General features: G+C 44.8%; 1 protein-coding gene and 1 long non-coding RNA gene across 2 annotated transcripts; both read right to left on the bottom strand.

Moving 5' to 3' along the window:
• Positions 1–40: 40 nt before the first annotated feature.
• Positions 41–5,186, bottom strand: LOC139051778 (uncharacterized). Its single transcript, XR_011509551.1, has 4 exons — positions 4,755–5,186; positions 4,517–4,685; positions 1,983–2,215; positions 41–206 (listed from the first exon to the last, which is right to left on the bottom strand). It is a non-coding gene; the product is annotated as an uncharacterized lncRNA (long non-coding RNA).
• Positions 5,187–19,230: 14,044 nt separating this feature from the next.
• LOC135915048 (uncharacterized) lies at positions 19,231–23,475 on the bottom strand. Its single transcript, XM_065448031.2, has 2 exons — positions 22,983–23,475; positions 19,231–20,881 (listed from the first exon to the last, which is right to left on the bottom strand). The coding sequence occupies exons 1-2, from the start codon at positions 23,409–23,411 to the stop codon at positions 20,519–20,521; spliced, it is 792 nt and encodes a 263-aa protein (XP_065304103.1). The 5' UTR covers positions 23,412–23,475; the 3' UTR covers positions 19,231–20,518.
• Between the last annotated feature and the right edge of the window lie 2,328 nt (positions 23,476–25,803).

Raw genomic sequence — 25,803 nt, forward strand, 5'->3', positions numbered from 1 at the left:
TTTGCTGACAATTGTCTTGACGAAAGTGGAAGCCGAATCGGTTGTGTTCAATCAGTTTTATTTACATACAACCTATTATAATGTGGACCTTTCTTCGCCTCTTCAACTGTTCCACAGCTGCTGCTGCCATCTTGCATGCCACATCGAGGAGGGGGGCAATGTACATGGCAGGAGCATGGGCGGATTTTCCAAGGAACTCTGGAAAGCTGTAATCAAATTGCGGGCAAAGTTTAAAAAGTCTTAAATACAAAAAGGGTGAAGAGTGTTGTAACCTTGTACATTTTGATCACACCACATGTTTCAGCTGCAGCTGTAAGTGCCTTGTATCAACCAAGCTACAGTTCTTGCAATAATCCACTTTGTGATACTCGGTATGAATTGATAAGACTAGCTGCTATTCTAGTGGTTGTGCAGGCCACAAGGGAACAGTGCCTGGCCTTTGTGCTCGTATGTGTAAATTTCTCTCTTTCGGTCTCGCCCAAGCCACACCAAAATGTTATCCACAAGTGTCGTGCCAAAAAGGCCTGGCAACATCTCGTATTAAGCCGTTTGACCCATTTTATTGCACTGATGCACACGGTGCAACCAAATGTAGGAAATGACATCGCCTAGGTGATTAGTAAATTACCCTTCTAAAATACCACAAGAGCAACTTTGCTGTGGCAAGAGCCTTAGCAAAAACATAAGAGACACACAAATATGAAGGAAAAGCGACACCTTCAAGTTCCCGCACCAACTCACCGTGACAAGCACAGATATTGACAGTGTCTGCTTGAGCTTAGTTATTTGGAGATACATGCAGTTGAATGCTTTTACGAGCACTGAGATGCCCCACTATGCTAGCTTGCCTTTTATGGCTATAGAAAGTTGTATACTGCCACAAGTCTGCCTATTCCGATTAGAATCTATATTGAAGCTGCTCTGAGCAACAGGTGGTATTCTATTTCAGCGCTAATGATACATTGAGAGTAGTGTGCCTGGAAGGAATAGACAAAAGCATTGCAGAAGCTGCAGTACTTTGTGCTCGCTGAATGATCACACGAGAAGGTAAAGATGCCATCAGAAAGCATCTTTCGTATGGAGTCTCTTTAAAAGAAAAACACTACAACTAGACATGGTGACAGTTGTGGGCAAACTAAAAATATAATGATAGTTCAAGGTGTGGTATGGCATGTTTATGCTATTTCTGAAAAAAATAAACACGGCAAGTGTGTCCATGCCAACAATTGACACAGGATGTGCAGATGCAAAACTGCAATACAGCACCACGCCGTCAAAACGACAGTATGCATGTGGTGGTCCAGCATCAAAACTTCAATGTCCCTACACTGCAACACTGGGTGGCCAGCAGGCACTGCTCTGTCGGGCACAGGACGTGGCAGCAACTATTTCTCCTAAGGATTCAATAAACGGATTTCTCTACCTCACCCGCCATGCGATGCGCCATGTGAGGGAATGACAGTGCCACTACTCTCACAGGATATGGATGGTGCACAACACCACCTTGAGCATCGGAGCGCACGTCTGTCTGTGAGCTCTTTGTACTACAAACACAAGTGGTGCATGCAAGGTAACATTTAACACATCACTGCCAAATGCCATCAACGAACAGAAGCAGCAAAGAAAGCTGCTTACATAATTTTCAGTGTGTCGGAACTGCATATTTTTTACATCCTGTCTGCATGCCGCATTGTTCATCACTGCTAAAAAGTGCATAGTTGCATGGTACTTTTTTTCGATTTTGTGCACTTTCTTTTGTCCTGAAAAAATAACCACATAAAAATAAAGCAGATGTTTCTCAATGAGCTGTAAGTACTAAAGTTGCTCAAAAGGGTAGTTTACTGAATTGATTGCATTTGAGTACTGCAGGCCTAGTTTCTTTCGGTCTTTCTCTTTTAAAGCCTCGGCACAAGTTAGCTAAAACACCCTGTATACTGGACAGCTTGCCTGGCTGCCCGCACCGCCGAGGCGGAGTATCTTACGTTTTTGTGGTGCACTTGTCGCCGTCTCCTGGCACCGGTCGTCCATCCTTATCGCGCACACGCCAGCGTCGTCTGGTGTTCCAATTGGCTGCAGCAAAGCGGACAGCTCTGGCGGGCAGGAAAAAAAGTGGTCCGCAAGCGATCGGGCTTGCTGCCACGTTTAACGCCTGCTTTTATCCGCCTGGCCAAGAGCTTTGCCCGGTTTAGCCGCTCCGTCTTCAGTGTGAACGTGCCTTTAGAGTAAAAAATCAACAGCTTACGCTTCCACATTTTTTGCTTGGTAGCTACATTCAATTTGCTTGCTCCTCGTCTTTTAGATGTCTAGGCTCCTCACATTTTAACGTGGCTGAATAGTGCACAAATCAGGAACTAGAGTTTCTGTGGCCTAGCCTTCTCACACTTGCAAGGATACCATCCAAAATTGACCTATTTTTCTTATGGGGTGCCCACTGATTATGACGATGCTGACATCGAAGGATCTCGAGTGGTTCTCTAGCATTTTGGTGACAAACGGAATACAGTAAATGCCGAGCTACAACTGACTTGATATCTGTCAGCACCAATGAACGCAGCAAGTATTCTCACTAAATTGAGAATCCAGCCCAACAGCAGATGGACACCAGTGGTTTGAATCCCCCGTGTTGGCAAATTTAACTGGCTGAAATCAAGCATTTAAAAGACGCACTTAGTTCCATCCCTTCAATCTGTGAGCATAATGAAGATCAAAGGTCAGGTTATGTGGCTGCAGCACCTTCTGTTCATGCAGCATACCTTGTGTGCAAGCCACATCTATTTACAACAGAAACAGCGCTTTCCACCCGTGAGCTAATGTTCGGTGTTAAAATATGGTAGAATTTTTTATCCAGCCAACGCGTGCACGCTGAAATCCAAGTGGTACAGCCAATATGTGCCTGTTTAATCACTGCAATGCATTGAGACACTTCCGACAACGCACGGCTGTACCAGAAAAGGTTTTAATTTTTTTCACTAATGCCATGTACTTATGAACTTTTATGAATGTACCTGCAGCTTTCGCAGGCTTCTCGAGCGTAAAGTGGCCTGTGTGTTATTGCTATTCAGCCGGAGTGCAATAGGAGCCAGTCAAATGAGTAAAACATGAATTCAGACTGGGATACATAGCGCAAAAAAATTACACAGGGACAAGCAGAACACAGGACGAGCGCTAACTTGCGCTATGTATCCCAGTCTGAATGCATACCACCAACACGCCCAAACTTCTTCCCTGCTAAAACATGAAGTCAATGTGCACACAAAGACTACATGTACCCTTGCATGACTTCGTGCCACAGGTAGCCAACAGCTTCCAATTCACAGTTCTTGTAATATGCTTGTGGCAGCCATCTACAGTGATCTATTTGATTTAACGGGGATGTGTATGTTGGCTGAAAAAGAGAAAATATGCTAGGAAATATATTAACACCGATGGATGCAATATATCCTTTCCGGTAGAGTTTTGCACAGAAAAGTTAGCAGATTCCATGCATATGTGAAAATCGGTTATAAGTGAAGCCTTTGTAATGTTCAGTAAAATGCAACCACTCGTTTACTTCTATAATTCTGCACACAATGCATGTCCTGGTCTCGTTTAGTTCATTTTTGTCCATACTCGGTTGCTTTCGATGCCGACTTTCAGACTTCTCTGTGGCTGACTTCTTAAATTTCCTGTTGTATACTTAATTTCTTGCCTCTTGTTCTACGTGTCTACCCAGTGGTACATGTTGAGCTGCACTTAACAGGTAACCAAGTTGCCATTTGGACACATGCCAAGCAGCACATATCCAGTGCCATACACAGTGACCAATATTGGCAGGACTGCAGCAGCCACCACCCACTGAGCAAGGAAGAGGCAAAGCGGGTTTCGTTTTAAGAACCGCTCATTAAAGTTATTCAATCAATCAATCAAAAATATGTAGCAGCTTGCATATGTAGGAATGCGATTTATTCGCGATGCTAATAATTTGATCATCTGTTTTGGTAGCTGTGGGCACGAGAAATTTAGACACCTAACCGCACCAAAATTCAGCTATTATGAAAACGCGGAATTTCGATCAAAAGAGTCGATTTGCCGCTGTGGTGGTTTGAAGGACGGCGACAGAATAAACCAAACATTGTAGAAAGGGAAGTAAACAATCTGCGCAACCGCTCTATCGCATGTTTGACAAAGAAATTGACGAAAAAATGTGCTTAACGTGATTCAGAAACATGTCTACACAGGAACGTTCAATGGTAGAAATTACACTTCACCGCTACAGAGTAGCGAAGTTGCCCTGAATAGTGGGACCAATATTTTCCGACCGCCCAACAAAGGGTGAAGTGCGCACAGTATGTACGGCAACACTTGCTTTGTTCACCGCAGTAATGCCACCCTGTGAGACAACTACGACAAACGGTCCGCATTTCTTCAGCAGCGAGCAGCGAGAAAAAGTGAAACATTTTTTTACCGAGTCAGAAATAAGCCAAGCGTGTTCCTGACGGTATGTAACGGCATGCCTCTGGAAAAAAGGGGTCCATACCTCGGGGTTCAAATTCCGCAGACACGGCATGCGCTTCAGCGTAGCCGTCAATTTGCGGTTGAGCAAGCGACGTTTTTGCATTTTCTGTTCCGCATCAGCATCTTCTAGCCAGCGAGAGAGCACCTTGAAAACCAGCACGACGGGCGCCGTCTCGCTGAACAATCAAGGCCTAAAATTTAAAAGAAAACACAACTATTAGCGCTTATTGTTTCAAATTTTGTGATTTCAGTAGACTTACCTTGATGTTGTTGCATATTTCTTGTAGATCCATGTTGCTTTCACGGTCATTTCCGCCAACATAAAGAACGGCGAAATCGACACGCTCGAAGCGCATCGTGGAGACAGCCCACGCCAGCCACACTGAATTGTAGCCAGCAAAACTGAATGTGCAGTCTTTAATAGACTCAATTAGGCACAGGCGCGACCTATTAAAGAATTTAACCTGACTCGCCGACAATGACGCCGCGCAAGGACGGCATGACTGAACACGATCCAGCGAGGCGTAACAAGACCACGCGAACGAACCTACGTGAGCCGGCAGAAACCACAGGGATTTAGCAGCAGCACCTAGCAGCGTCTTTCCCTAGGCGTACAAGTACCTATCTGGGGGCAGGGAGTACGGCACTGGCTCACGTCACATCCGGTTTGCCTCTAAACCGGGTACAGCCGGCCTGCGGGGATACGCTTCTCTCCGTGCCGGGGAGCGTATTTGGAATATCCAGAAGGTACAACGCATGGCAACCGCAGCACCACGCTATTGGCTTACGAGCCTGCGGGACGCCGTGATGTCACTCCTAGCAACGGCGCCAAGCGATAACTCTCGTTCCCGGTGCTCTCCGTACAAAAATCCCTCACGTGACCTGATAATAGGTGCCTAGGGACAGGATTGTTTACGGTTTTTGAGAAGGCATGATGGTGGCGCCGAGCGACGCCGTGGCGTGTTCGTTCTCGGCATGTTCGTTCTCCGGCTCGCGCGGACCGTGCGTTGTTCGACGTTGCTTATGTGATCGTGCTTGCGTTGCTTGTGTGTTGGTGGTAGGTTCTGTGTTACTTGGCGGAAAGCCGCGAGTAGTGGTGGTGCGGCAGTGCGACTTTCGCCTCGGTGAGCTCTGGCAGTACAGAATCTGCGTTGTGACCCGTGCTTCTAGCGCCTCGGCAGCGAAGTTCTGCGAACCGCGATGTGGCGTCGCCGTGTCCGACTTTGCTTAACGGACATTGAGGGATGTGCTGCTCGCTACAAGTCATGTAAATGCGACTGCGTCGATCGCCCATGCACTGTTCAGCGCTGATTGTGTACACAATTAAGTGTGCTGTGCTTGAAACGAGTGGTGCAGCCGTGCAGCGGGGGGTGGTGGAGGAGCAGAGTGGCTTAGGGGTCTCCATTTGCACGTTCACAGATATGTGCTCCCGTTTTGGTCTCATTAGCGGCTGTCGCGGGATTGTGGTGTGCTCCTTGCCTAGTATGAAGTTTACGATGCTAACACACAGCATGTTCGCGTTTTTCCGTGCTATGTGTCATTTGCATGATGACCGAGTTGAAAACAAGGCATATGTCTGTGTTGTTTGCATTTGTGTGTTGTAAATTACTTCCTATTGTGGAAGTTCTGGCAGTCTTAAACATAAACGTAAACATATAAACATATTTCTGTGTGTCTGAAATTTTGAATTTCCCATAATAGCCTTTACGACTGATAAGCGGGCTACACAGCCTGTGTGAATCAGCTACCTTTTGTTGCGACCCTCTTCCATGTGGTAGACTGATGCATGGTGCGCGTTTATTTCTGTACTGTTGTAAAAACCATTTGTTTATTCACCCATGGAGTACAAATGTACTGCTTCTTCGCCGCAGTACATTTTAGTTGCGCGCTGAAGGATACTAAAAGTGGGAGGGGACCGCTATCACCCAGCATAGTATGTCCACTCAGGCGACCTGAGAGGCGGCGGTGCGCGAGTGTATAATTAAAGAACTCTTTTTATGTCCAGTGACAGTGGCCCCTTTCCCCTTTAGTATGCTTCACCGCAGTACATAGGAGTATTGCGAAAAAGGTAATCTTAAAAAGCTCAATTATGCAACGTTTCTTTCGTAGCTTGCTACACCGCAATACAGGGGTGTAGCATCGTGCAGTAAAGCATAATAAGAGTGGAAAGGGCACATAGGTTTACTCATTATTTTCAATTGTGATATAATTTGCAAGTGCATCTGTGCTCTTGGTAAGCTTTATTGACAATTCTTTGTACATTACAAATTCATATTGCCAGGAAGCTTACTAAGGCACATTCGCCATATTGTAATGCATTATTCACCTTCAATGCAGGAGCACAATGCGGATTCATGCCTATGCTTCTGGCTGGACTGCACGTGCTCTTTGAGAACTGATTCGTTGTTCATAAGTGCACTGGTACTTACTCTAAACTGGAGGGCTGAAGTTGATACGGAAGCACAATCTTTATTAAGAGGACAAGATGTTGCCAAGGTGGTTGTAGCACAGTTTTTTTTTTCTTCGAGGTACCTTTTCTACTAGAAGCTTCCATTGCAGTGTTTCGAGCCTCTTTGAGCCAGCACATAGTCTATATAAACATTGGACACCGATTGGGAACATCACCTATGCTCTCTGCAGTAAGCTGCGCACAGGATAAGTTCATGCCTATCTATAGAAAAAAATGTAGCATGACCAGACTAAAAGGGGGTGGGCTGCAGCAATACTAAGTGTTAAATGTTGCCTTATCCTTTCTGTTGAGTTTTGTGTTTTGTGCTTTTTATTATGGATCCTCCACAATAACCATTAGAGTGCCGAACGTGAGCTTGTTGGTCTCAGATCTCATGGTTGTTACTAACAAAACAGTGTGATAAACAAACAAGGGCTTGGAGGCATCCTGTCACCTTGCTTATCTCATGGTGTTGCTTCATGAGCACCGTAGGCCTCCAGACCAACTAGGAAGGGAAATTTGTTGCAATCACTTCAGAACTGTATTGCAACCAAACGAACAGTGCTCTCAATGACAACATTTGGACAGTAGAGTGCTTGCACCCAGCAAAGTCTAAGAAGGAAGCATTCAGGATGTGCAAGTGGGCCTTTTGAAGCTGGCATCATTGTTGAAGGGGCTTTGCCTGCTACCCTCTTTATGGATACACAAAGATGATTTCCTCTTTGAGAGGGATTGTTTCAGATGTTACATGGCAACAATGATGGGTGTATAGTAGCAGAGAAGCTTGTCTTTGCCCACTGTCAATAATATGTTCCTTTTCCAGTTCCTGTGGAAGTGCCTACTTTTTGTACACAAAGTGCTCTCCATGCATGCATGCATTTTTAGCTTGTAAAGATGTCTATTACCCTTTGCCTCAAGCTGGTCCTTGTTGATGTCACCCAAGAAGGCATTGTGGAGTATGGCGATGCGCACTTACAAATCAGTGTTGATGCCAGTGAAACCAGATTAATGGAGCTGCCATTTATTTCTGTCCACTCCATCTTCATCCAGTTACAATGAGCAGTTCTTTGTCCAAACAGAAGGCATATGTAGTTGGTCATGCATAGCCTACGCACTAAGACTTGTTGGCGTGCCTGAGAACCTTAGCAGTGTCTATATGCAAAAACATTCTGATGTGTTGATGACTTCCTTCTCTTTATCACCCTTTGCCTGATGAAGCCAGCAACTTGGTCACCCGCCGTGGTTGCTCAGTGGCATGGTGTTGGGCTGCTGAGCACGAGGTCACGGGATCGAATCCCAGCCACGATGGCCGCATTTCGATGGGGGCGAAATGCGAAAACACCCGTGTACTTAGATTTAGGTGCACGTTAAAGAACCCCAGGTGGTGGAAATTTCCGGAGTCCTCCATTACGGCGTGCCTCATAATCAGAAAGTGGTTTTGGCACGTAAAACCCCATAATTCAGCAACTTGGTCAATTAGATGTACAACAGGCTTCCCATTAGTTTTCTCAGCGTCTCCTTTACCAGGGTGCTGCTCATAGATATCTGTTTTCTTGACCTTGCACTGCACTTAAACCATGGCCACACCTGCTGAACCTATAGTATGCGATCAGAAAAGTGCTATACATCACGTTGCTCCAAACTCATGACATGCGCTACAAGGCCTTGTGGAACACCCTCATTAATTTCCGCCCTCATCATACTGTATGAAGTTTCACATGACAAGTGCGACAATTAACATCTGCTGGTTTTTCAGTGCTATTCCTGTCCAGCTTGCTGAAAGCTGTCCCGAGTGTTTCAAAAGCAAGACTGCTGTCGGACAAGAAGTGCATAAAGCAAGGGTAGCAATAACCATATATGTCACACAAAATGAAGGTCACTGAGTGTACAGGCGATTTAATTCTTATCCAACAAGCTTGGTTCTCCCTTTGCAAGTGAGTAAACCCAACTTGCCCCAAAGACATGGCCTGTGACAAACTATGTGCCAGATGCTGTGTCCCCTGCAAAGCCGAAGATGTGTACAACATCCTGACACCCGTAGTGGCTTCTACACTGGGCAAACAGGCTACTACAAGAATGACCGCCTCTAATAATATGCTAATAACATGAAAACGTGCAGAGATTTGGCTATTCATTGGGTCCAACTGCAGGTGCAAGCCACTCTTCCACCAGATTTGTGTTGTTCACAGGAATTGGAGCTATACAAATGCAGACAAAAACAGTGATGTTTGAAAGTAGTTGAGTTCAACTATATTCTGCACAAACAGTGCTACTTACAGCGCCGGTACCTTGTAGCTACATTTCATGGCTGTCCCGCCATTCAAAGGCACTATTCTTGAATTATTAACTTCTATTTATACTTATGGTGGCCACATATTGCAAGTACATATCTACATTTGTGCAATATGGTTAAATGATGTCAACTATGATAGCCATTCCTAATCTGAGATGCAACAAAAGAACTAATATAGACAACAAATTGCAATTCAAGAAGACAACCCGTGCACAGGATAAGTGATAGACTTCCTTTTATTGAACAAAAGTCACATGTGTCACACGTCACCAGCAGTGGGTAGCAAACTTGCAAGCTTGGGTGACAGAGGCAAAACTTAGCAAAATGCTACACTCATACTCAAATGTATAATGGCCTATGACACAATAAACTACATTATATTGTACTGAATGAAAGGGCAAGACTCCATCCAAGAACACATTACGGCACAACATAATTGACATGGTGTAAAAGATGTTAACACGCCTTCCCCATAAAAAAAGAAACACTGAAAACATGCCTTAAAGGGCAATGTGCAGTGTCTGAAAGCAAGGAAAAACAACCCAAAAAAGGTTTCGCTAAGTCTTTCAATGATGAAAATTGTCAAACTGTCTTGTCACTTCTTAATGGATCTGCATTGTGTACTAGGGTGTTCTGATAAGGCAGTTTCAGCAAGTGTATTGGAAAGCAGTGTTCCCAGTCTGTGCCCAATATATCGAATTTAAAGAGGGTCAGGCTGCCTTTCAAAGATGTACATTTTAATTTATAAAACAGAAAAAGGCAAGCAAAATTGCTGTGCTTTAGAAATTCACTTAAAGCAGTGCTAGTAAATTAAAGTATTAGTTTTCACTTATACAGCTTTCCACCTCTAACATTGTTTATCCCAGTTGTAAAAAGATGGGAATTTCTTTTTGAACAGAACTTTTTAAACTATATTTAACAGGCGAACCAAATACATCATAAAAGTGGCATTTCGCATCTGCAACAACTTCAATGTACTTGAAATTCAGCATATTGGGACATGGAGGAAGCCATAAAAATGCAATAACGGCCCGAGAGAGTTCTCTGCAATTAGGTGAAGAAATTGGCACATACCTGCAACATTTATTGATATCTAGGGTGAACTTTAACATCCAATGCAATATAGGCTCTTTCGGGACTGTTTATAACGTTTTGTGCCAGCGCACATACGTTAAAACACTATTCAGTGCTTGCACGCCGTGTCGATGTATGCCGAATTGCATTAACAGGACGTGAGCAGCACAGTAATCGCAAGGGCGTTTTGTTTCCTCTTGAGGGCATCGCGCTGCGTATCATTAGTAGTAGTGGTGGAATACGACTCCATCTCACAGGTTCCGATCTTGTCAGCATGGTTTTCGCCCAGCGATCCTCGCAGCGTAAACTGTCGCACCGGCGTAGATCCCGATTCCTATCAATCGGTTGTCGGCATGGGTTTCGCCCAGCGATCCTCGCAGCGTAAATTGTCGCACCAGCGTAGATCGCGATTCCTATCAATCGGCAGGGCGGAGACGGCGCTTCGATGGATGGGACGGAAAGTCGCGTCACCCTCGGCTCGCGACCGCGCCAGCACACAGTTACGCCAGTTTCACGTAGCCGCGTCTGCGTGCCAGCCACGACAAAACGTTGGCCACGGCGTTGGCCACGACACGCAACAAGCTACGCGAAACCGCTGGTGATGAGAGTACGTTGTTAGGCATGACGCCACGGCGCGTCCCCGCAGGCGGCAGCCAATAGCGTGGCGCTGCGGTTGCCATGCGTTGTCCCTTCTGGATTTTCCAAATACGCTGCCGGGGAAGCGTGTTTCTATTTACGCCCAAGCCCAGCGCTCGACCGCTGCGCCGCCATGCGCCACTCGCGCGTACCATGCTTCTGGGTACTTTTTTTGCTGAAGCACCACGGCAAGCGCTCTAAATCCCCTAGATTCTTCTAGGTACTTGGGGGACTAGGGACAGGCCCCGTACACTCTCAAGTTCAACAAATGGCCACAGAGGGCGAAAAATCAATCGAGGCGCGTTTCAGCGTAAGCGCGCAAGTGCAGTTACTGTAATTTGGTCGAATACTTTAATTTGTGCTTTCTCTGCTAGGGGCGCTAAACATGCTGAATTTTTTACTTTACACAAACCACTGACATAAACACTCGAGGTTTCTAAGAATGTTTTGTTACCTCAGGCAAATAGGCAGTTGATTTCTTTAAAATTTGAATGTTGAAGCTGCTTTTTAGTTATAGCGTCAAGGTTTTTGTACTTGATTAACCACCGACAGCCGACAGCCTATTGGCATCGATGTGTTTCCTGGCCGTTGGCGTTCGAATACTACGGCGGTAAAACATTTTCGAAAGCATGCTGGTTTCGTGTGCGAGTCATTACATAGACTTGCTGTAAAGAGGTCTACTCTTGGCAAAAAATAGTGCCTCATTTTGTTTAGGCGTTGATTATCATGATGAATGCGGCGGAGGTTGAGGGAGTACGCTTGAAGGTACGTTTTTATGCCGTTGATCTCCATAACACCGTAAATACGCAAAGCGATGTCACAGAACACCCGATCATTGTGTGTTCTCCGTCATCGCTTGTTTGCTGTACGCCTACTAATTCTTCATTTCTTCAAGTGTTGTATCCTCCTTTTGTCCTTGTTCTCTTGTGCTTCACTTACAGTATGTCGTTCCGTCAGCTGTAATGCGCATTTGCAAAACCAATACGTTTGATAAGACGCAGTGGTTGTCATAATTTCACTACACATGTATTAAGCTGGCACATATATGGTTCAGATACAGATGCCTGTATGCGGACTTGCACGACGTTGATGCGGAGATTAGGATATTTATGACAGAGGCAGCTGACGGCCGTAAGCTGTTGCATTCTTTCCGCCAAACTACCCGGCCTGGTAGTGCTGTATAAAAGTGACACGCGGTGACAGGGAAATTGTTATACTTAGCAGCCGACCGTACGTTTTGTAGCTTAGGTCTTCTTTCTGGTGCGTTTGTGCTACCCTTATTAATGAGCCATTTCTTGCCTATGTTCTTGACTATGTAACCGCGTTTGTGTGGATGCGTAGACGTGTGCTTTTTGCTGTACTTGTAAAATGCAAATAAAATATTTTCAGGCTTACTCAATCTTTGGTGTCGTGTGCGTTTATTCCAGTCGAGGCCATCGTGCCACCTGGAAACCGCATTTTGTCAGTAGCCCTACACGAAATGCAAAAGCTGGAGCGCGGCGGCACAACCCGGCGTAACGGCGGCGTAATAAACGAAAAACAGCTCGGGATGCCCTTAAAAGTCAGTTCAGAGTGTGCCTTAACTCGATATGACTCAGCGCTACATGTATTCTGCGCCTCGATCGTGCTCCCGCCAGTTTGGTTGCTGTGTGGCAAACGTAGCGCCTACTTAACCCTTTCGCTGTCACGGACGTACCGCTACGTCATCGCGCTTCCCCCCCAAAACTGTCACTGACGTACCGGTACGTTCTCTATCGTGCGTTCAAAATTTCGCGCCAGAGCGCAAAGCTGCATGGCGCTCCTGGATTGGCCACGCACTCTGTTGACTCTTTCTACAAGTTCGTATACTCGCCCCGACCTGTGTTACTCCATGTATTGAAGAGTAGGGCGCGACGGCCACTCCCCACTTACTCTTTGCTGAGTGGCGCGGTGGCTCCGTGTTCGCTGTATCATGCGTCGCGCGCGTGTGGTTATGGGTTCAAGGGTTGTTCTGCCGTCTCCGCTGGTTTGAAGGTTTTTATTTTTCTTCTGTTGGTGTGCCTGCTACGGCGCGTCAAGTTCAGGCGCACGTGCCGTTGCCTCTCCGAAAAGAGCGATTCGTTGCTGCTTTCGCTCTCTCGCCGCACCCTCGCTTTCGACTTGCAGCAGTAAACGTAAAGCCCTTCGAACTTTGTTTAGCCTTTTTCCATCTCTCTCTGTCTTCTTGATCACGCAACGTCCCATTGCTCTCCGTAGTGCGGGCGACTGAAAGCGCATCCTCCCTGCGCGCGGTTACTTTCGGATGGCTCAGCGCGCGGGACCTTCGTCTGCTCATTGGAGCGGTGGCTCAATTCCGATTCAGAATACGAGCCGAGCTCGGATTCGGACTCAGACAGAGTCGCATGCGAGGAAGAGGGTTCCGCATCGTCAGATTCGGGTGTTGAAGGGATTTTATAGTCAGGCTGATGATGATGATGATGTTTACTAACAACAGCTGCAGAACACTGAAATGCGTATATTACATTGACTATGTTATTTGTATACCAATCATAATCAAAAATAAATTGCTATGTTCATTCCCTGTTATGCTCGTTCCCTGAAACCAAGCCGACACTGGGGGTGCGTCACGGTCAGAAAGGTCCGACAGCGAAAGGGTTAATATAGGCGCTACGTTTGCCACATAGCAACTAAACCTATGACTAAACCAACTAAACTGGCGGGAGCACGATCGAGGCGCAGAAGCCAGAAACCCAGTAAAGCCACAGAACAGCTAGTAAAGCGTGTGCAAAACCCCGTTTCCGTTTCCTGTTGTACAGCGCCACCCGTGGTCACATACTTTAGTTCACGACGCCACCGCTACGCTTATTTCCGTAGCACTGTGGAAGGTACAGTTTCCCTTCTCTAAGTTTGTATAGGTGTTCTGTGGCGCAGTCCGCTTCGCCAGCTCGCCAACGGCCTTCGGCGACGCCCCGCCGTTCTACGCGTTTGGGTCTTCGGCAAGAACTCCGTTGTTTTTGTGCGCATACACTGCGGGTCTACGCAGAGTGTAGAGGTAAGCATTTCCTTGTTTTTGTTTCTGAACTTGGTGTGATACTTTGGCATCGCTGTGTGGCGGCTGCGTCTTGGCTGTTGTGTGGGCTGGGAGAAGGCAAACGTTATATACTGAACGCTATTACTGGTGCAGTAACCCGCGTTTCTCACCGGAGATTAAGCGTACGCTTCCGTCTTTTGATGCTGGTGTCTCAGCTTCACTGAAGAAGTCGCAAATACGCTGTGAAAATGGTGGCATTTGAAACAGATCAGCCCACGAAACATGCTTTTTAATTGCTAACGCGCTTCTGACTGGTGTTGTAAGTCGCGAGCCACGTTTTTCGTCGCGAAATATGTGTCCAGCCGCCAAGTTCTGCAACACCAAGTCAGAACTTTGCCGTTTTTGTAACCCACGTTGCGTGGTATACGCACCGCGTTCAACGAATTTCAATTTTTATCATAATGTGGTCTTAGTTTTATGTACCAGTTAAGTTTCTTTCTTGATGATTCTTTGTTCTTTTCTCCTTGAAGTCGACCAAAGTCTCTTCAAGGTGTTTATCGGCGTTGATGAAGCAGGAGGCAGGTTGGAGGTAACAAAACTTGAAGATATATTGCAACGGAAATATTTACACAGTCAAATACAGAGTTAGCAAAAGAACACTGATACAAAACACACAAGTAAACAGCGCCTTACTCTTCTACTTTCTCTTAAGTTAGAGCCTAGGACAACTGTCACTACATACGACCAACCGAGTCTCACTGTTCTACCACTAAGTGGTTACGGCCCAGACTAGCGTTGCATCGTACGGAGTCTTACTGTTCTATCAGGTTTAGTGATTACAGCCTAGACTGAGGAACAAGCACCTCGTCTCGGTTGTTATAGGGGAAAGAGACAAAGAAAAAGGGCGGTAGGGCCGTTAGCCCATCCCACGGAAGCAATTGCCAATGAGAGTTGACAGTTTCTTAAGCCACAACCCAAAGGGATGGGCTTACTCTCATAAGTGAGTCTATTGGAAAACTACCCTGTTTTCCCTCTTCCCACATCTTCTTCTCCCCCTCCTATTTCCACGTGGTCAGTGACGGCCTCGTCAAACACGCCAGGCCTGCATGATTTATTGAGGCCATCTCGCACCTCAGCGGCGTTTCTAGCCAGCAAGGGTGGCTCGGGCGCTGGTGTCCCAACACCGCGTACCGTAGCCCCCCTCAAGGTTTTTCCTGGTAGAAAACTAATTACCGCTGGCGGCATCCGGACTCGGGTGCTCTTCAAACGACGCCGCGCCCCTCTCTACGGCGCGCACTGCATGCTGTAACACGACACAAAGCGGGCTCTCCCCAGCGCTCAAAACAAGATGCACGTGGCTGCCGTCCGAATGCGTAGGGGGGTGAACCCCCCCGCTCCGTACGCGCCAGACGTGGTCAACCTTGCTGGCAGCTGCGTCTCTAATTAGCAGGGGACTCAAGAGCCGGCGCCACAACGTCGCGTATACAACCTTTGTCCGCTCGAGCTTTGTCCGCGTGGCCCTATTATGACCATCGGCGGAATGTCAACAAAGCGCGCGTAAAAGCATTTTCTCCGAATCCGTTTACCGCCTCTGCACCGCGCCCCCCGCGGCGGCGCGCGCCTCGGCTCGTCACCCAACACCACGCGGGCCGTCCGACCCCTCACCACAGAAACGGTCGCCGCCCGAGGCGCTGGGGGGGTGGACGCGTCCCCATTCACAAAACGCGCGGGCAACTCGCGGCACTTCAAAAGTATATACAAAACAATCATGCAGCCCTCCGCCGTCCATTCTGCGTGTTCGAGAGATGAGCGGCCTAACACACTGCGCCAGTTAGAGTTTTCGATGATTATGTGGTTCTTTTCTCCTTGAAGTCGACCAAAGTCTCTTCAAGGTGTTTATCGGCGTAGATGAAGCAGGAGGCAGGTTGGAGGTAACAAAACTTGAAGATATATTGTAACGGAAATATTTACACAGTCAAATACAGAGTTAGCAAAAGAACACTGATACAAAACACACAAGTAAACAGCGCCTTACTCTTCTACTTTCTCTTAAGTTAGAGCCTAGGACAACTGTCACTACATACGACCAACCGAGTCTCACTGTTCTACCACTAAGTGGTTACGGCCCAGACTAGCGTTGCATCGTACGGAGTCTTACTGTTCTATCAGGTTTAGTGATTACAGCCTAGACTGAGGAACAAGCACCTCGTCTCGGTTGTTATAGGGGAAAGAGACAAAGAAAAAGGGCGGTAGGGCCGTTAGCCCATCCCACGGAAGCAATTGCCAATGAGAGTTGACAGTTTCTTAAGCCACAACCCAAAGGGATGGGCTTACTCTCATAAGTGAGTCTATTGGAAAACTACCCTGTTTTCCCTCTTCCCACCTCTTCTTCTCCCCCTCCTATTTCCACGTGGTCAGTGACGGCCTCGTCAAACACGCCAGGCCTGCATGATTTATTGAGGCCATCTCGCACCTCAGCGGCGTTTCTAGCCAGCAAGGGTGGCTCGGGCGCTGGTGTCCCAACACCGCGTACCGTAGCCCCCCTCAAGGTTTTTCCTGGTAGAAAACTAATTACCGCTGGCGGCATCCGGACTCGGGTGCTCTTCAAACGACGCCGCGCCCCTCTCTACGGCGCGCACTGCATGCTGTAACACGACACAAAGCGGGCTCTCCCCAGCGCTCAAAACAAGATGCACGTGGCTGCCGTCCGAATGCGTAGGGGGGTGAACCCCCCCGCTCCGTACGCGCCAGACGTGGTCAACCTTGCTGGCAGCTGCGTCTCTAATTAGCAGGGGACTCAAGAGCCGGCGCCACAACGTCGCGTATACAACCTTTGTCCGCTCGAGCTTTGTCCGCGTGGCCCTATTATGACCATCGGCGGAATGTCAACAAAGCGCGCGTAAAAGCATTTTCTCCGAATCCGTTTACCGCCTCTGCACCGCGCCCCCCGCGGCGGCGCGCGCCTCGGCTCGTCACCCAACACCACGCGGGCCGTCCGACCCCTCACCACAGAAACGGTCGCCGCCCGAGGCGCTGGGGGGGTGGACGCGTCCCCATTCACAAAACGCGCGGGCAACTCGCGGCACTTCAAAAGTATATACAAAACAATCATGCAGCCCTCCGCCGTCCATTCTGCGTGTTCGAGAGATGAGCGGCCTAACAGTACCCTTCCTGTTTCATGTAGAAACGTTTTCTACGCTGGATTTCCCTATTTCACTCATGTGATTAATGGCTCTATTACTTTTTTTGTGATCATTTTGTACCATGCTGTGCCAAAATTGATGATTTACTTGGCTTCTGTTTTCCTGTTTGAAGTACTACATTCAACCACTGTGGTCACGGTTTGGGTCTTTTGAAAAAATTACAAGCGATTTAGTTGAAGTATGGGTTTACTCTCTTCACCTGCTGAAAAATACAATGTGTAAACATATTTTTATTTACCTTGAATTTAACTCTTTCATATAATTAATACCTGGTTGACTCTAGGTGCAGTTTTTGACGCCTTAGAGATTCTCAAGCACTGATCTATCACTTTTGCTTGACTTAATAATTGCTTTAGTGTCCCTTTAACAAGTCCTGTAACTGAAATAACTCGCCTTTTGCATGTGTCTCATCCCATGTGCTGCAGGGCACTGCCCTCAGCCTTGTTCTTCAACTCCTTAATAATGAATTGCCACATCATATTGCTATCAAAATATGTCCTAACATAGTTGGCTGCATGCCGTACCTTGAGGCTCCATTGGCCTGATTACTTTTAACATTGAGTTCACATACTCTCCATGTATCTGACACTGGGCAAATGAGCTCTAGCTTCTGTTGTACTGTCGCATGATGATGCACTAGTGAAGTCGGATTGGGCACGTGTCTTGAGTACTCCCGTTCTTTCAAGGAAAGTGGGTTCGTCATATCATCTTATGTGCAAGTTTGAAGATGATTGTGTTTGTTCTGCAGTTTACCCCATTGCTGCCATTACTTATGAAAGTGTGATGATATTGAGATAAATAACGACAGCTGACGCTTGTGGGATTTCATATTATGATTACAGAATACATTTTCTGTCATCACTGCTAATGAATTATTCTTGGCTTTCCTGTTGGGCACAAGCTTGCCAAAATAAAGCTTTATTTTCATTTGTTGCTTTTTTTTCTGCCATCTGGAGCGCTCCAGCCAGTGCGTGACAGTACCTTAAAAAATTCCTCACTACAAGGCATGCCTGAATATGTTGGTCTCCTGCACGCTATTGACTTGTCTTGGTGTAAGCAAATCAAAGTGCGAAAAATAGATAACTTGCATATGTCCTGCACTTATTTCATGTAGCTATCAAAAAACTAACTTGCTGGCCTCGCGCCCACTTGTCTAATCTGTGAGTGCTTGTAAGCTGTAAACATTAATGCAATAATATTAGCTGGACTGCATGTACAAAGAACTAAGACGTGCACATATGCCGATACTCACTTCCTTACAAATCTAAATAAAGAAAACTAACCCCACCTTAGATTTAGGTAAGACTATCCTACTGAATGTCTTACCTAAATGGTAATATTACTCCAGTTTACCTCCATACTTACAGTTTGCAGAAGGAACAATTGCCAGATCTAAGAACATTAATATTCTCACCTTTTAGCCATGTGTATTCATTGTCACCTTTTATTTTATGTTTTCAAGTAAATATATTAACAATAAAAGTAGTGAGGATCATAAGCGCAGGCACTGTAACTTCAGCCAAGCGCATCAGTAACTCTAGATGAATCCACACTGACATGGAAAAAAATGCTCAGATTCGTGTTTTAGAAAGGGCAACAGATCTTTGAGATAGTGATTGGTAAGTTTGGCAAAAATAGAAGTTTGATGGATGGCCGCTCAGTTGGCTTACATATTTCATGTGAAATGTTTTGAGTATAATTCATGGTATGTTTACTAAGAGGTGGTTCATGATCATTAGTCTCATTTGCTTGTTCAAGCTGGAATGTGATGTCCATTGTCAGTACTCAGTTATAAGAACTTCACTAAATGATTAGAGCAAATGTTGCGTGTCAATATCGAAGGACGCAGATTGTTGTGAAAGAGAAACAAGAAAGAATAGTAGGCTGCCAATGAAAGCAAATTAATCTTTAAACGTGTCAACAGCAGTTGCAAAACAACTTGGCACATTTGCGCGGCAAAAACGTAACAGACAGTACAACAAAGAACAAAAGGTGAAAAGTGAAGTCACAGAGGAGAGGTTGCAAAGAAAATAAAGAGCTCTACAATGCCAAAAGGATATGGTACAGAACGAAGATAGCATTTTGTTCAGCTCATCTTACGTCTCTTCCATGGTTACCTTTTTCATGCAGTGCACCGTCTACCTCTATTATGCATTTCTGTGGCATCAAGGCATGTCTTGATGTTGCATCATGGCGTGTATTGGTGCTGGTCGCATATCTAATCAACACAGGACTAACGCTACAAAAAAAATTAAAATGGCGTGCTTCATGATGAAATCATGGTTTTGGCATTTAAAACCCAGAATTAAATATTTAAAAAATTCACACTCTATTCACACTAGGTTGAGAACGACACAAACAGAGCTAGAAATGTTCCTGTGACCAAAGTAACAAAATTTACGAAGAGCGCCAGTGTAACACTGCCAATCACAATTTACTGAGGTGTGAGCAACCGAGGGCCACCATGTGGCATCAATGCTTGAAGCACAACTTATGCGCAAGGCTGGCAACTTGCAAGCTGAACGGATGCTATTCATACAATGCTTTGGGCTGTACCTTACTGCTACCAATCAAGAAGCCCTGCCTGATAAACAAAAGCTAGCCCTACAGCTCACTATAACCACAGCACTGGTGGTTTTTACACACAAAATGAAGGAGTGGAGGACAGCTGAAGTGCAAGCAGGATCGCCAATGCAGAGCACGAGACAGTGCTCGACCTGAACCAGTGCTCATCGCTACGGACCTTTCTGCATTCATGGCCCATGTTCAGTAAACATCTTTTTACTTGCAAACCTAGATATTGTAAGCACTATTAACATACTTCGTCGTTTTAATTTGTACATAGCCATCATCATCTTCCCTGTTCTACTTCTTCACGCATGAGCTGGGGCATTTCCTTTTTGGAATAAAAAGCACTTGACAGCTTGGTTAGTCTCAGTCTTACAATATTAGTGCTAGATTTCGATACAAATAGCAATATCATCCTTGAAAAGTCGCTTGAAGCAATGGCACTATGAAGGCAACAGAACTAGAGGTGGACTCTTGGTAATGTGCGGATGCTGCATGAAGTATTTAAACCACCTCAAGAAGGGACAGACAATTGATATAGGGTTCAGGAGCAGCTGGCTATGCAATTTCATAAAAATAACAAACTGCAAAAGGAAAGGGGCACGTTAGCATTAGTAACCACTGCAATCAGACTTTGTGAGCTACAATTACTGCTTAAAAATCATCCTAGTGCAGGCCGAAAATGGGCATTTTCGATGACAGATGATGTGTGTTCAACGTATTCACTGTCCTTAAGCATGCTGAGACATATTTAGTGGGTCAACTGTGAGGTCTCCATAAAGTTTGAGTTCTTAATGGCATTTGGCCCCAGGTACATCATCCCGCACACTTTGGCTGAGCACATGTCCACGTTTTGTTTTCCTTTTTCCAGCTGTTCTTGGTCGGCCGACAGGAACGCGTCCCGAACCTCTCGGTAGGCCAGGTCGGCGCCTTGCCAAGCTTGTTGGTTGTACCTTAATTTTGTTACCGTGCCTGATAGCCCTTCCCATGGCCTTTTGCTTCAACATGTATGCAAACACAGCGCTGCTGGTGTTCAACTTTAACAGGTCTTCTGTTATGGACTTGATAACAGCAGCATACTGAGGAATGCATTCACCAAGTCCATGGGCGCGCTGGTATGCTTCATTGAATGCAGCACACTCTTTTTTGTGGTCCTGCAAAAAGTCACGTAAATGAACATGTTTAAATCTTGAAAGTCCTTTAAGCCAACAAATGTTTTTTGCTTTGAAGTGATGTTTGCTAAAGCCAACGCACTTACATATGTGTTAAAAGAAAAAGCCAAAGAAGAGAACAGGGATGCAGACGGATGAAGCCATCAAAAATACACTCCTTTGATAAGTTGTTCAAGTCATGTTCTAGTTTGTGGACATCTTAACAGAGTACATTTTCTAGAAATCTACAAGCTATATATAGAGATTGTATATTAGCCATTAAAAAAAAAAGGCTATATTAAGCACCCAAAAAATGCACCTAAAGGTGTATTTTAGGTGCTATAGAGGCCACAATATGCACAAGCTGTTTGCACACAGTAATTTTTTTTGGCATGTGCGAATAGTAGATTTTGAGCTAGCAAATATTGATTTTGGATGAACATTTTCTCAATCGAATATTGAATAGCTGTTGTGTAGAGAATTCACTGCAAACTTGAATGAATGAATGAGTGAACCTTTTTAATTTATCAGGGTGAAATGGGGGCTTATGGAATGTAACTACTGAATATTGTACTAATTGTTCTGTGGAAGAATGAGCTCAAACTATGGTACTGTAGGACTTGTTAAATAAATGTCAAAAACTATAAAGAGGTTAATTGATAGTAAGGCATGGTGCAACTGCCTTTGTGAATGCAGTAAGTTAATGAGAAGAAACAAAAGTAAAACAGTGCACGCATTAACAATTAGACTACAGCTATGACTAGAAGTATAAAGGGGATGGTGCCATAACAGTGCTTTCACCTTAATTAGACATCTCAATTACACTTAATAGACATCTTGGTGCTCATACTGACACTGTAGCGAGCGCGTGCATACACGTAAGCTTACGTGTATGCATGGTATATATGCTTCACTGCATGACAAACTAGTATTGCGACGAAGCGGAATCAAAAAGACCGATTATTACTATTACACTTTGAAAAACTATTTTTGTTGTGAATATAGAATTGCACAATATTCAAAACTACTAGTAAAGTTATGTCTCATATCTACCTTAAAGTACAAAAGCCTTCACTTAGGGGAGGAACAGTATTGTGCAACCCTTCATAGTCTATACACTTGGTTGGATTTGTGACAGGCTACCACATGGACTAATAGAATGTTGCAGCAAACCTGTCATTTCATACAGTTCCTGATGCAATGAGCAGGTAATGGAGATATAAGGGCTACACTTCTTACAATGCATCAAGTGCCACTTGCTTGCACAGAAATTGAGATGCTAAAATTCCAATTGGCATCTATAGGCATGTAGATTAGAAAATTGATAACTTACAGGCACCATCAAATTTGTGTTAAATTTCTTCATAACCCGTAAATTCTAATCTTCTGCCTTTGATTTGAAGAAATGGAGATATAATTCAGTGTCTGCTCCTGAATGACAGCTTAGTGATATTCTTCAAAAGTTGTAGGTATTTTACTGCATGCCAAAATTATGGTAACGTTTTTTGTTAAGAAAGAAAGCCACATGAGCTTATCACTGTTCCCCCTCCTAATCATTTAAAGTGAATGCCTTCCTTTGGACGCGTTACCCATTATTGATGTTTGGGCACCAACTGGTAATGGAAGCCGAGTGGCACTGGCTAGGTTAAGTAAGCTAAAAGGTGGAAGAGTTGTATGTAGCCCTAATTGGATATCTTAAAAAGTTATTCACATTTCTAGATATACTTAGCACACTATAAGAGCTGTATAATGCTAGACCTAAGCATTTAGGCAGAAGCTTTTTGGTGGCAATGAAGTTTGAAAAGGAGGTAAGGGTCATGCATTGGTTGACAAAAGGAACAACTGTAGTGTATAGGAAAAAAAATTTACTCTTCCCACTGCTGTAGAAAGCAGAGAACAGCTAGTGAAATCAAGGTACCTAACTTTCAAATCAACACTAAGAAGAATTAGTGGATATAGACAAGTCGTGTAATGCATAGTACTATAAATGCTGGTGTAATTGTGTGATGGACGCATCTTTTCTATGTTGATAGTGTTGAATCAAACCTGTTCAGAATTGAGCTCGTCACATTTTATAAAGGAAAATGCTATCAAAACCTCGTACCAGATGTATTTGGCCCAAGTCAGCCATCTCTCCTTGCACCTCTGGCGCTGTGGAGATTGTCTGCGTCTCCTGCCCTACGTCTTTGTGCGAAGTCGATGGTCCTGCTTCGCACACAGATGAGGGTGCCAAGGTGAGGGCATGTGCAGTCAAAGGCATGAAAAAGCCTGCTGCTGGACAACGCTTTCCGAGGGCAAGCTGGCCAAGCTCTGTGCGGTCTCCTACTGTCAGCTCTGGGCTGTTCGGGAAAGCACCACCAAAGGCTTGTTGCACAGCAGCCTGGTGCTTACAGAAAGCACCCTGGTTCCCTGCCCTGCAGCTGCATAGCCCAATGTCCGCCCATACCTCATATGTCCCAGTTCCAGAAGAATTCGGAACATGGTAGCAATTTTGTTCTACTTTTAGAATTGATTTTGGGGGGGATTCCGGCATTTCTTGCAGAAGGTGCTCTTAGCCAATTCGGTGGGTAGGTTCCCGATTGTGTGCGTGGCGCAGCAGCCGTGTTTTGAAATATTTCTCCCAAATACTAATCACAAATTCAATTAAAGCTACTGCATTGTAGGCTTTTGTTCTGTTTAGGATGATGTCCTTTAGAATACGGACAGAAGCCTCCGAATAGTTGTGTTTTGGCCTCTTGTTAGCACACCAGTACGATACAAGAGCACCCACTCACATTGGCGCAAAAGAAACGTGTTCACTCTCTGAACATAGGGCATATGAGGCAAGGACTGAAGCTCTGCAATGGCCGTCTCCAGTTTGTGCTCCTCCTTTGCATAGAGAATCTGAAACACCAGTTCAAGTATGCATTTTTTTATTAGCATTTTGTTTTCAGCATATCTCGTTATCTGCTATTTCCATTTCTCTGTTAAAGCAGAGTTTTGCAGCCATTGAAAAGTATAACTTTTCCAGAAAAGATTTCCACATGGAAAGTGTACAGTATCATGATATATTCCTTTTTTTTTTCATTTCATTGCACGTGTCAGTGATAGCAGTAACTTTGCTTTCCGTATGACTTCTCTTCAGCTACATATTTTTTTTTTACTTTACAATAACTTGTATGCTGTGTTCCTGTTCTTCTGTTACTGTTAAAAAAGATTGCCAAATTTCATGCTAATTCGACACCACATGCACAGGCCTTTGGGAAAAGGCAGTAGAAGGTGCTGTGTTTTATTGCTTATAACTTATCAAAAAATATATTTAAGTGGTGATAATGTCACTTGAAAAATAAATTATTACAAGATAGTGGAAATTCAATATCCAATTCTTAGTGTAGGTTCTGTGCCTATCAGCATGGGTCATGTGGGCTCACTGCTTAGTCCCTCCAAGCGTGCTCTTTTTCTGCCTTTTAATGGGAATCACATTTCTAATAAATAGTAGTTTTTCTAGTGATGTGTGTTTGTGAGCGCATGTGTATGACATTCTTTTCTGTACTATGCGTTCTGGTTCATGCTAGCCAAAGAAAAGTCATGGCCAAAATTTCCTGGTTGCTCTTATTAATCTCAATTGAAAGCTGTTCAGTTGAAAGAGCTTAGAGATAGCACTGCATGTGCGGAAGCATGAAAATAATTTTTGCAACTTTTCTGCTCTAATTATGAATAAATTACTTGGTGTGGAGAGACAGGATTGCTGCATTGTTTTGGTATTTAATTTGTACAAAGTATGCAGCAAACAAGAAAAAATTAAAATATATAGAAGGGTATGAACACACTAATAAGGCTGTTGAGTTTAGAGTGACACAAGAGGCCTTCGCTGGAATTGGGATATTTGTTTTTGAAATAATTTACGTTCTTACCTCAGACAGAGCTCCCATGAATGAGGAAATTATGTGAATGTGAGAGACGTGACAGAGCAGTACAAGTATGACAAATTTGGATTAGCATGCTGGGTGGCATGAGGGTCCTCCCGTAGTCTGTTTTTGGTTGACTGTACATTATGGTGAAACAATGCCAACAGGACATGTCTTGTCCTGTCCCGTTTTCACATGTCCCGTCATCTGCACAGCTTCGCCATAATGCTGTGCTGATTCTGTTTTGATATTATGCTATGCCTCTACATTGTAATTGGAGTGAGAGAGTGAACAAGGTAGTGCACATTGCCTCTAAGATGATGCACGCAATTAAGTCAGCTCACTTATTCCTGCAGTAAGAAAGGGATGTAACCTATTCTTCCTTTTTTTTTTTTCACAGGCAAGTTGGATTGTGAGGTACATGAACGGCGTGTTACTTTTGACAAGTTTAGTTGCAAACAACTGCAATAAAGAAGCGCTAATAGATTGACCCCCAACCACAAAATATTGCATGGCATGAAACCACATGGCAAAATAGGCTTCTGCACCTTATAGCGGTGCACACTTGTTATCGACACTAATATTTCTGCATGTGCATCCTTCCACAACTGCAAACGTGAATATTTGGTGCTTTTGCTATGTGTGCTCGCAGTATGTCAGTTTGAGTGGAAGATGTCACTTATCTGTTTGTATTCTTGCAAGTTGGGTGGCTTAAGGAGTAAAACGAAGTTTGCGCTGTTCACGGGGTTTACACTCCATCACTAATGTGACAGTGCATATCATGTGTCTTCGGTAACGAGTGCGCAGCGGTTCTTCTTTCTTAATTTCACTTCTTTGTTGCCAAGCTCCATTTGTTCTTATTTTTGTCTGTGTATGTGTGTTTTCACATCTTTGAACATGCTAGAGGATTCGCAGTGGAAAAGAAAGACTTACCAAATCTTGTTGCAGTTTGCAAACACACTGTGCATACACATTGTTTAATACTACTGCCTAGTCGCATGACCCATCATAAGACTTGGTGTTTCATTGGCCCATGGT

This window comes from Dermacentor albipictus, unplaced genomic scaffold, assembly GCF_038994185.2.
Source record: "Dermacentor albipictus isolate Rhodes 1998 colony unplaced genomic scaffold, USDA_Dalb.pri_finalv2 scaffold_14, whole genome shotgun sequence".
NCBI lineage: Eukaryota > Metazoa > Arthropoda > Arachnida > Ixodida > Ixodidae > Dermacentor > Dermacentor albipictus.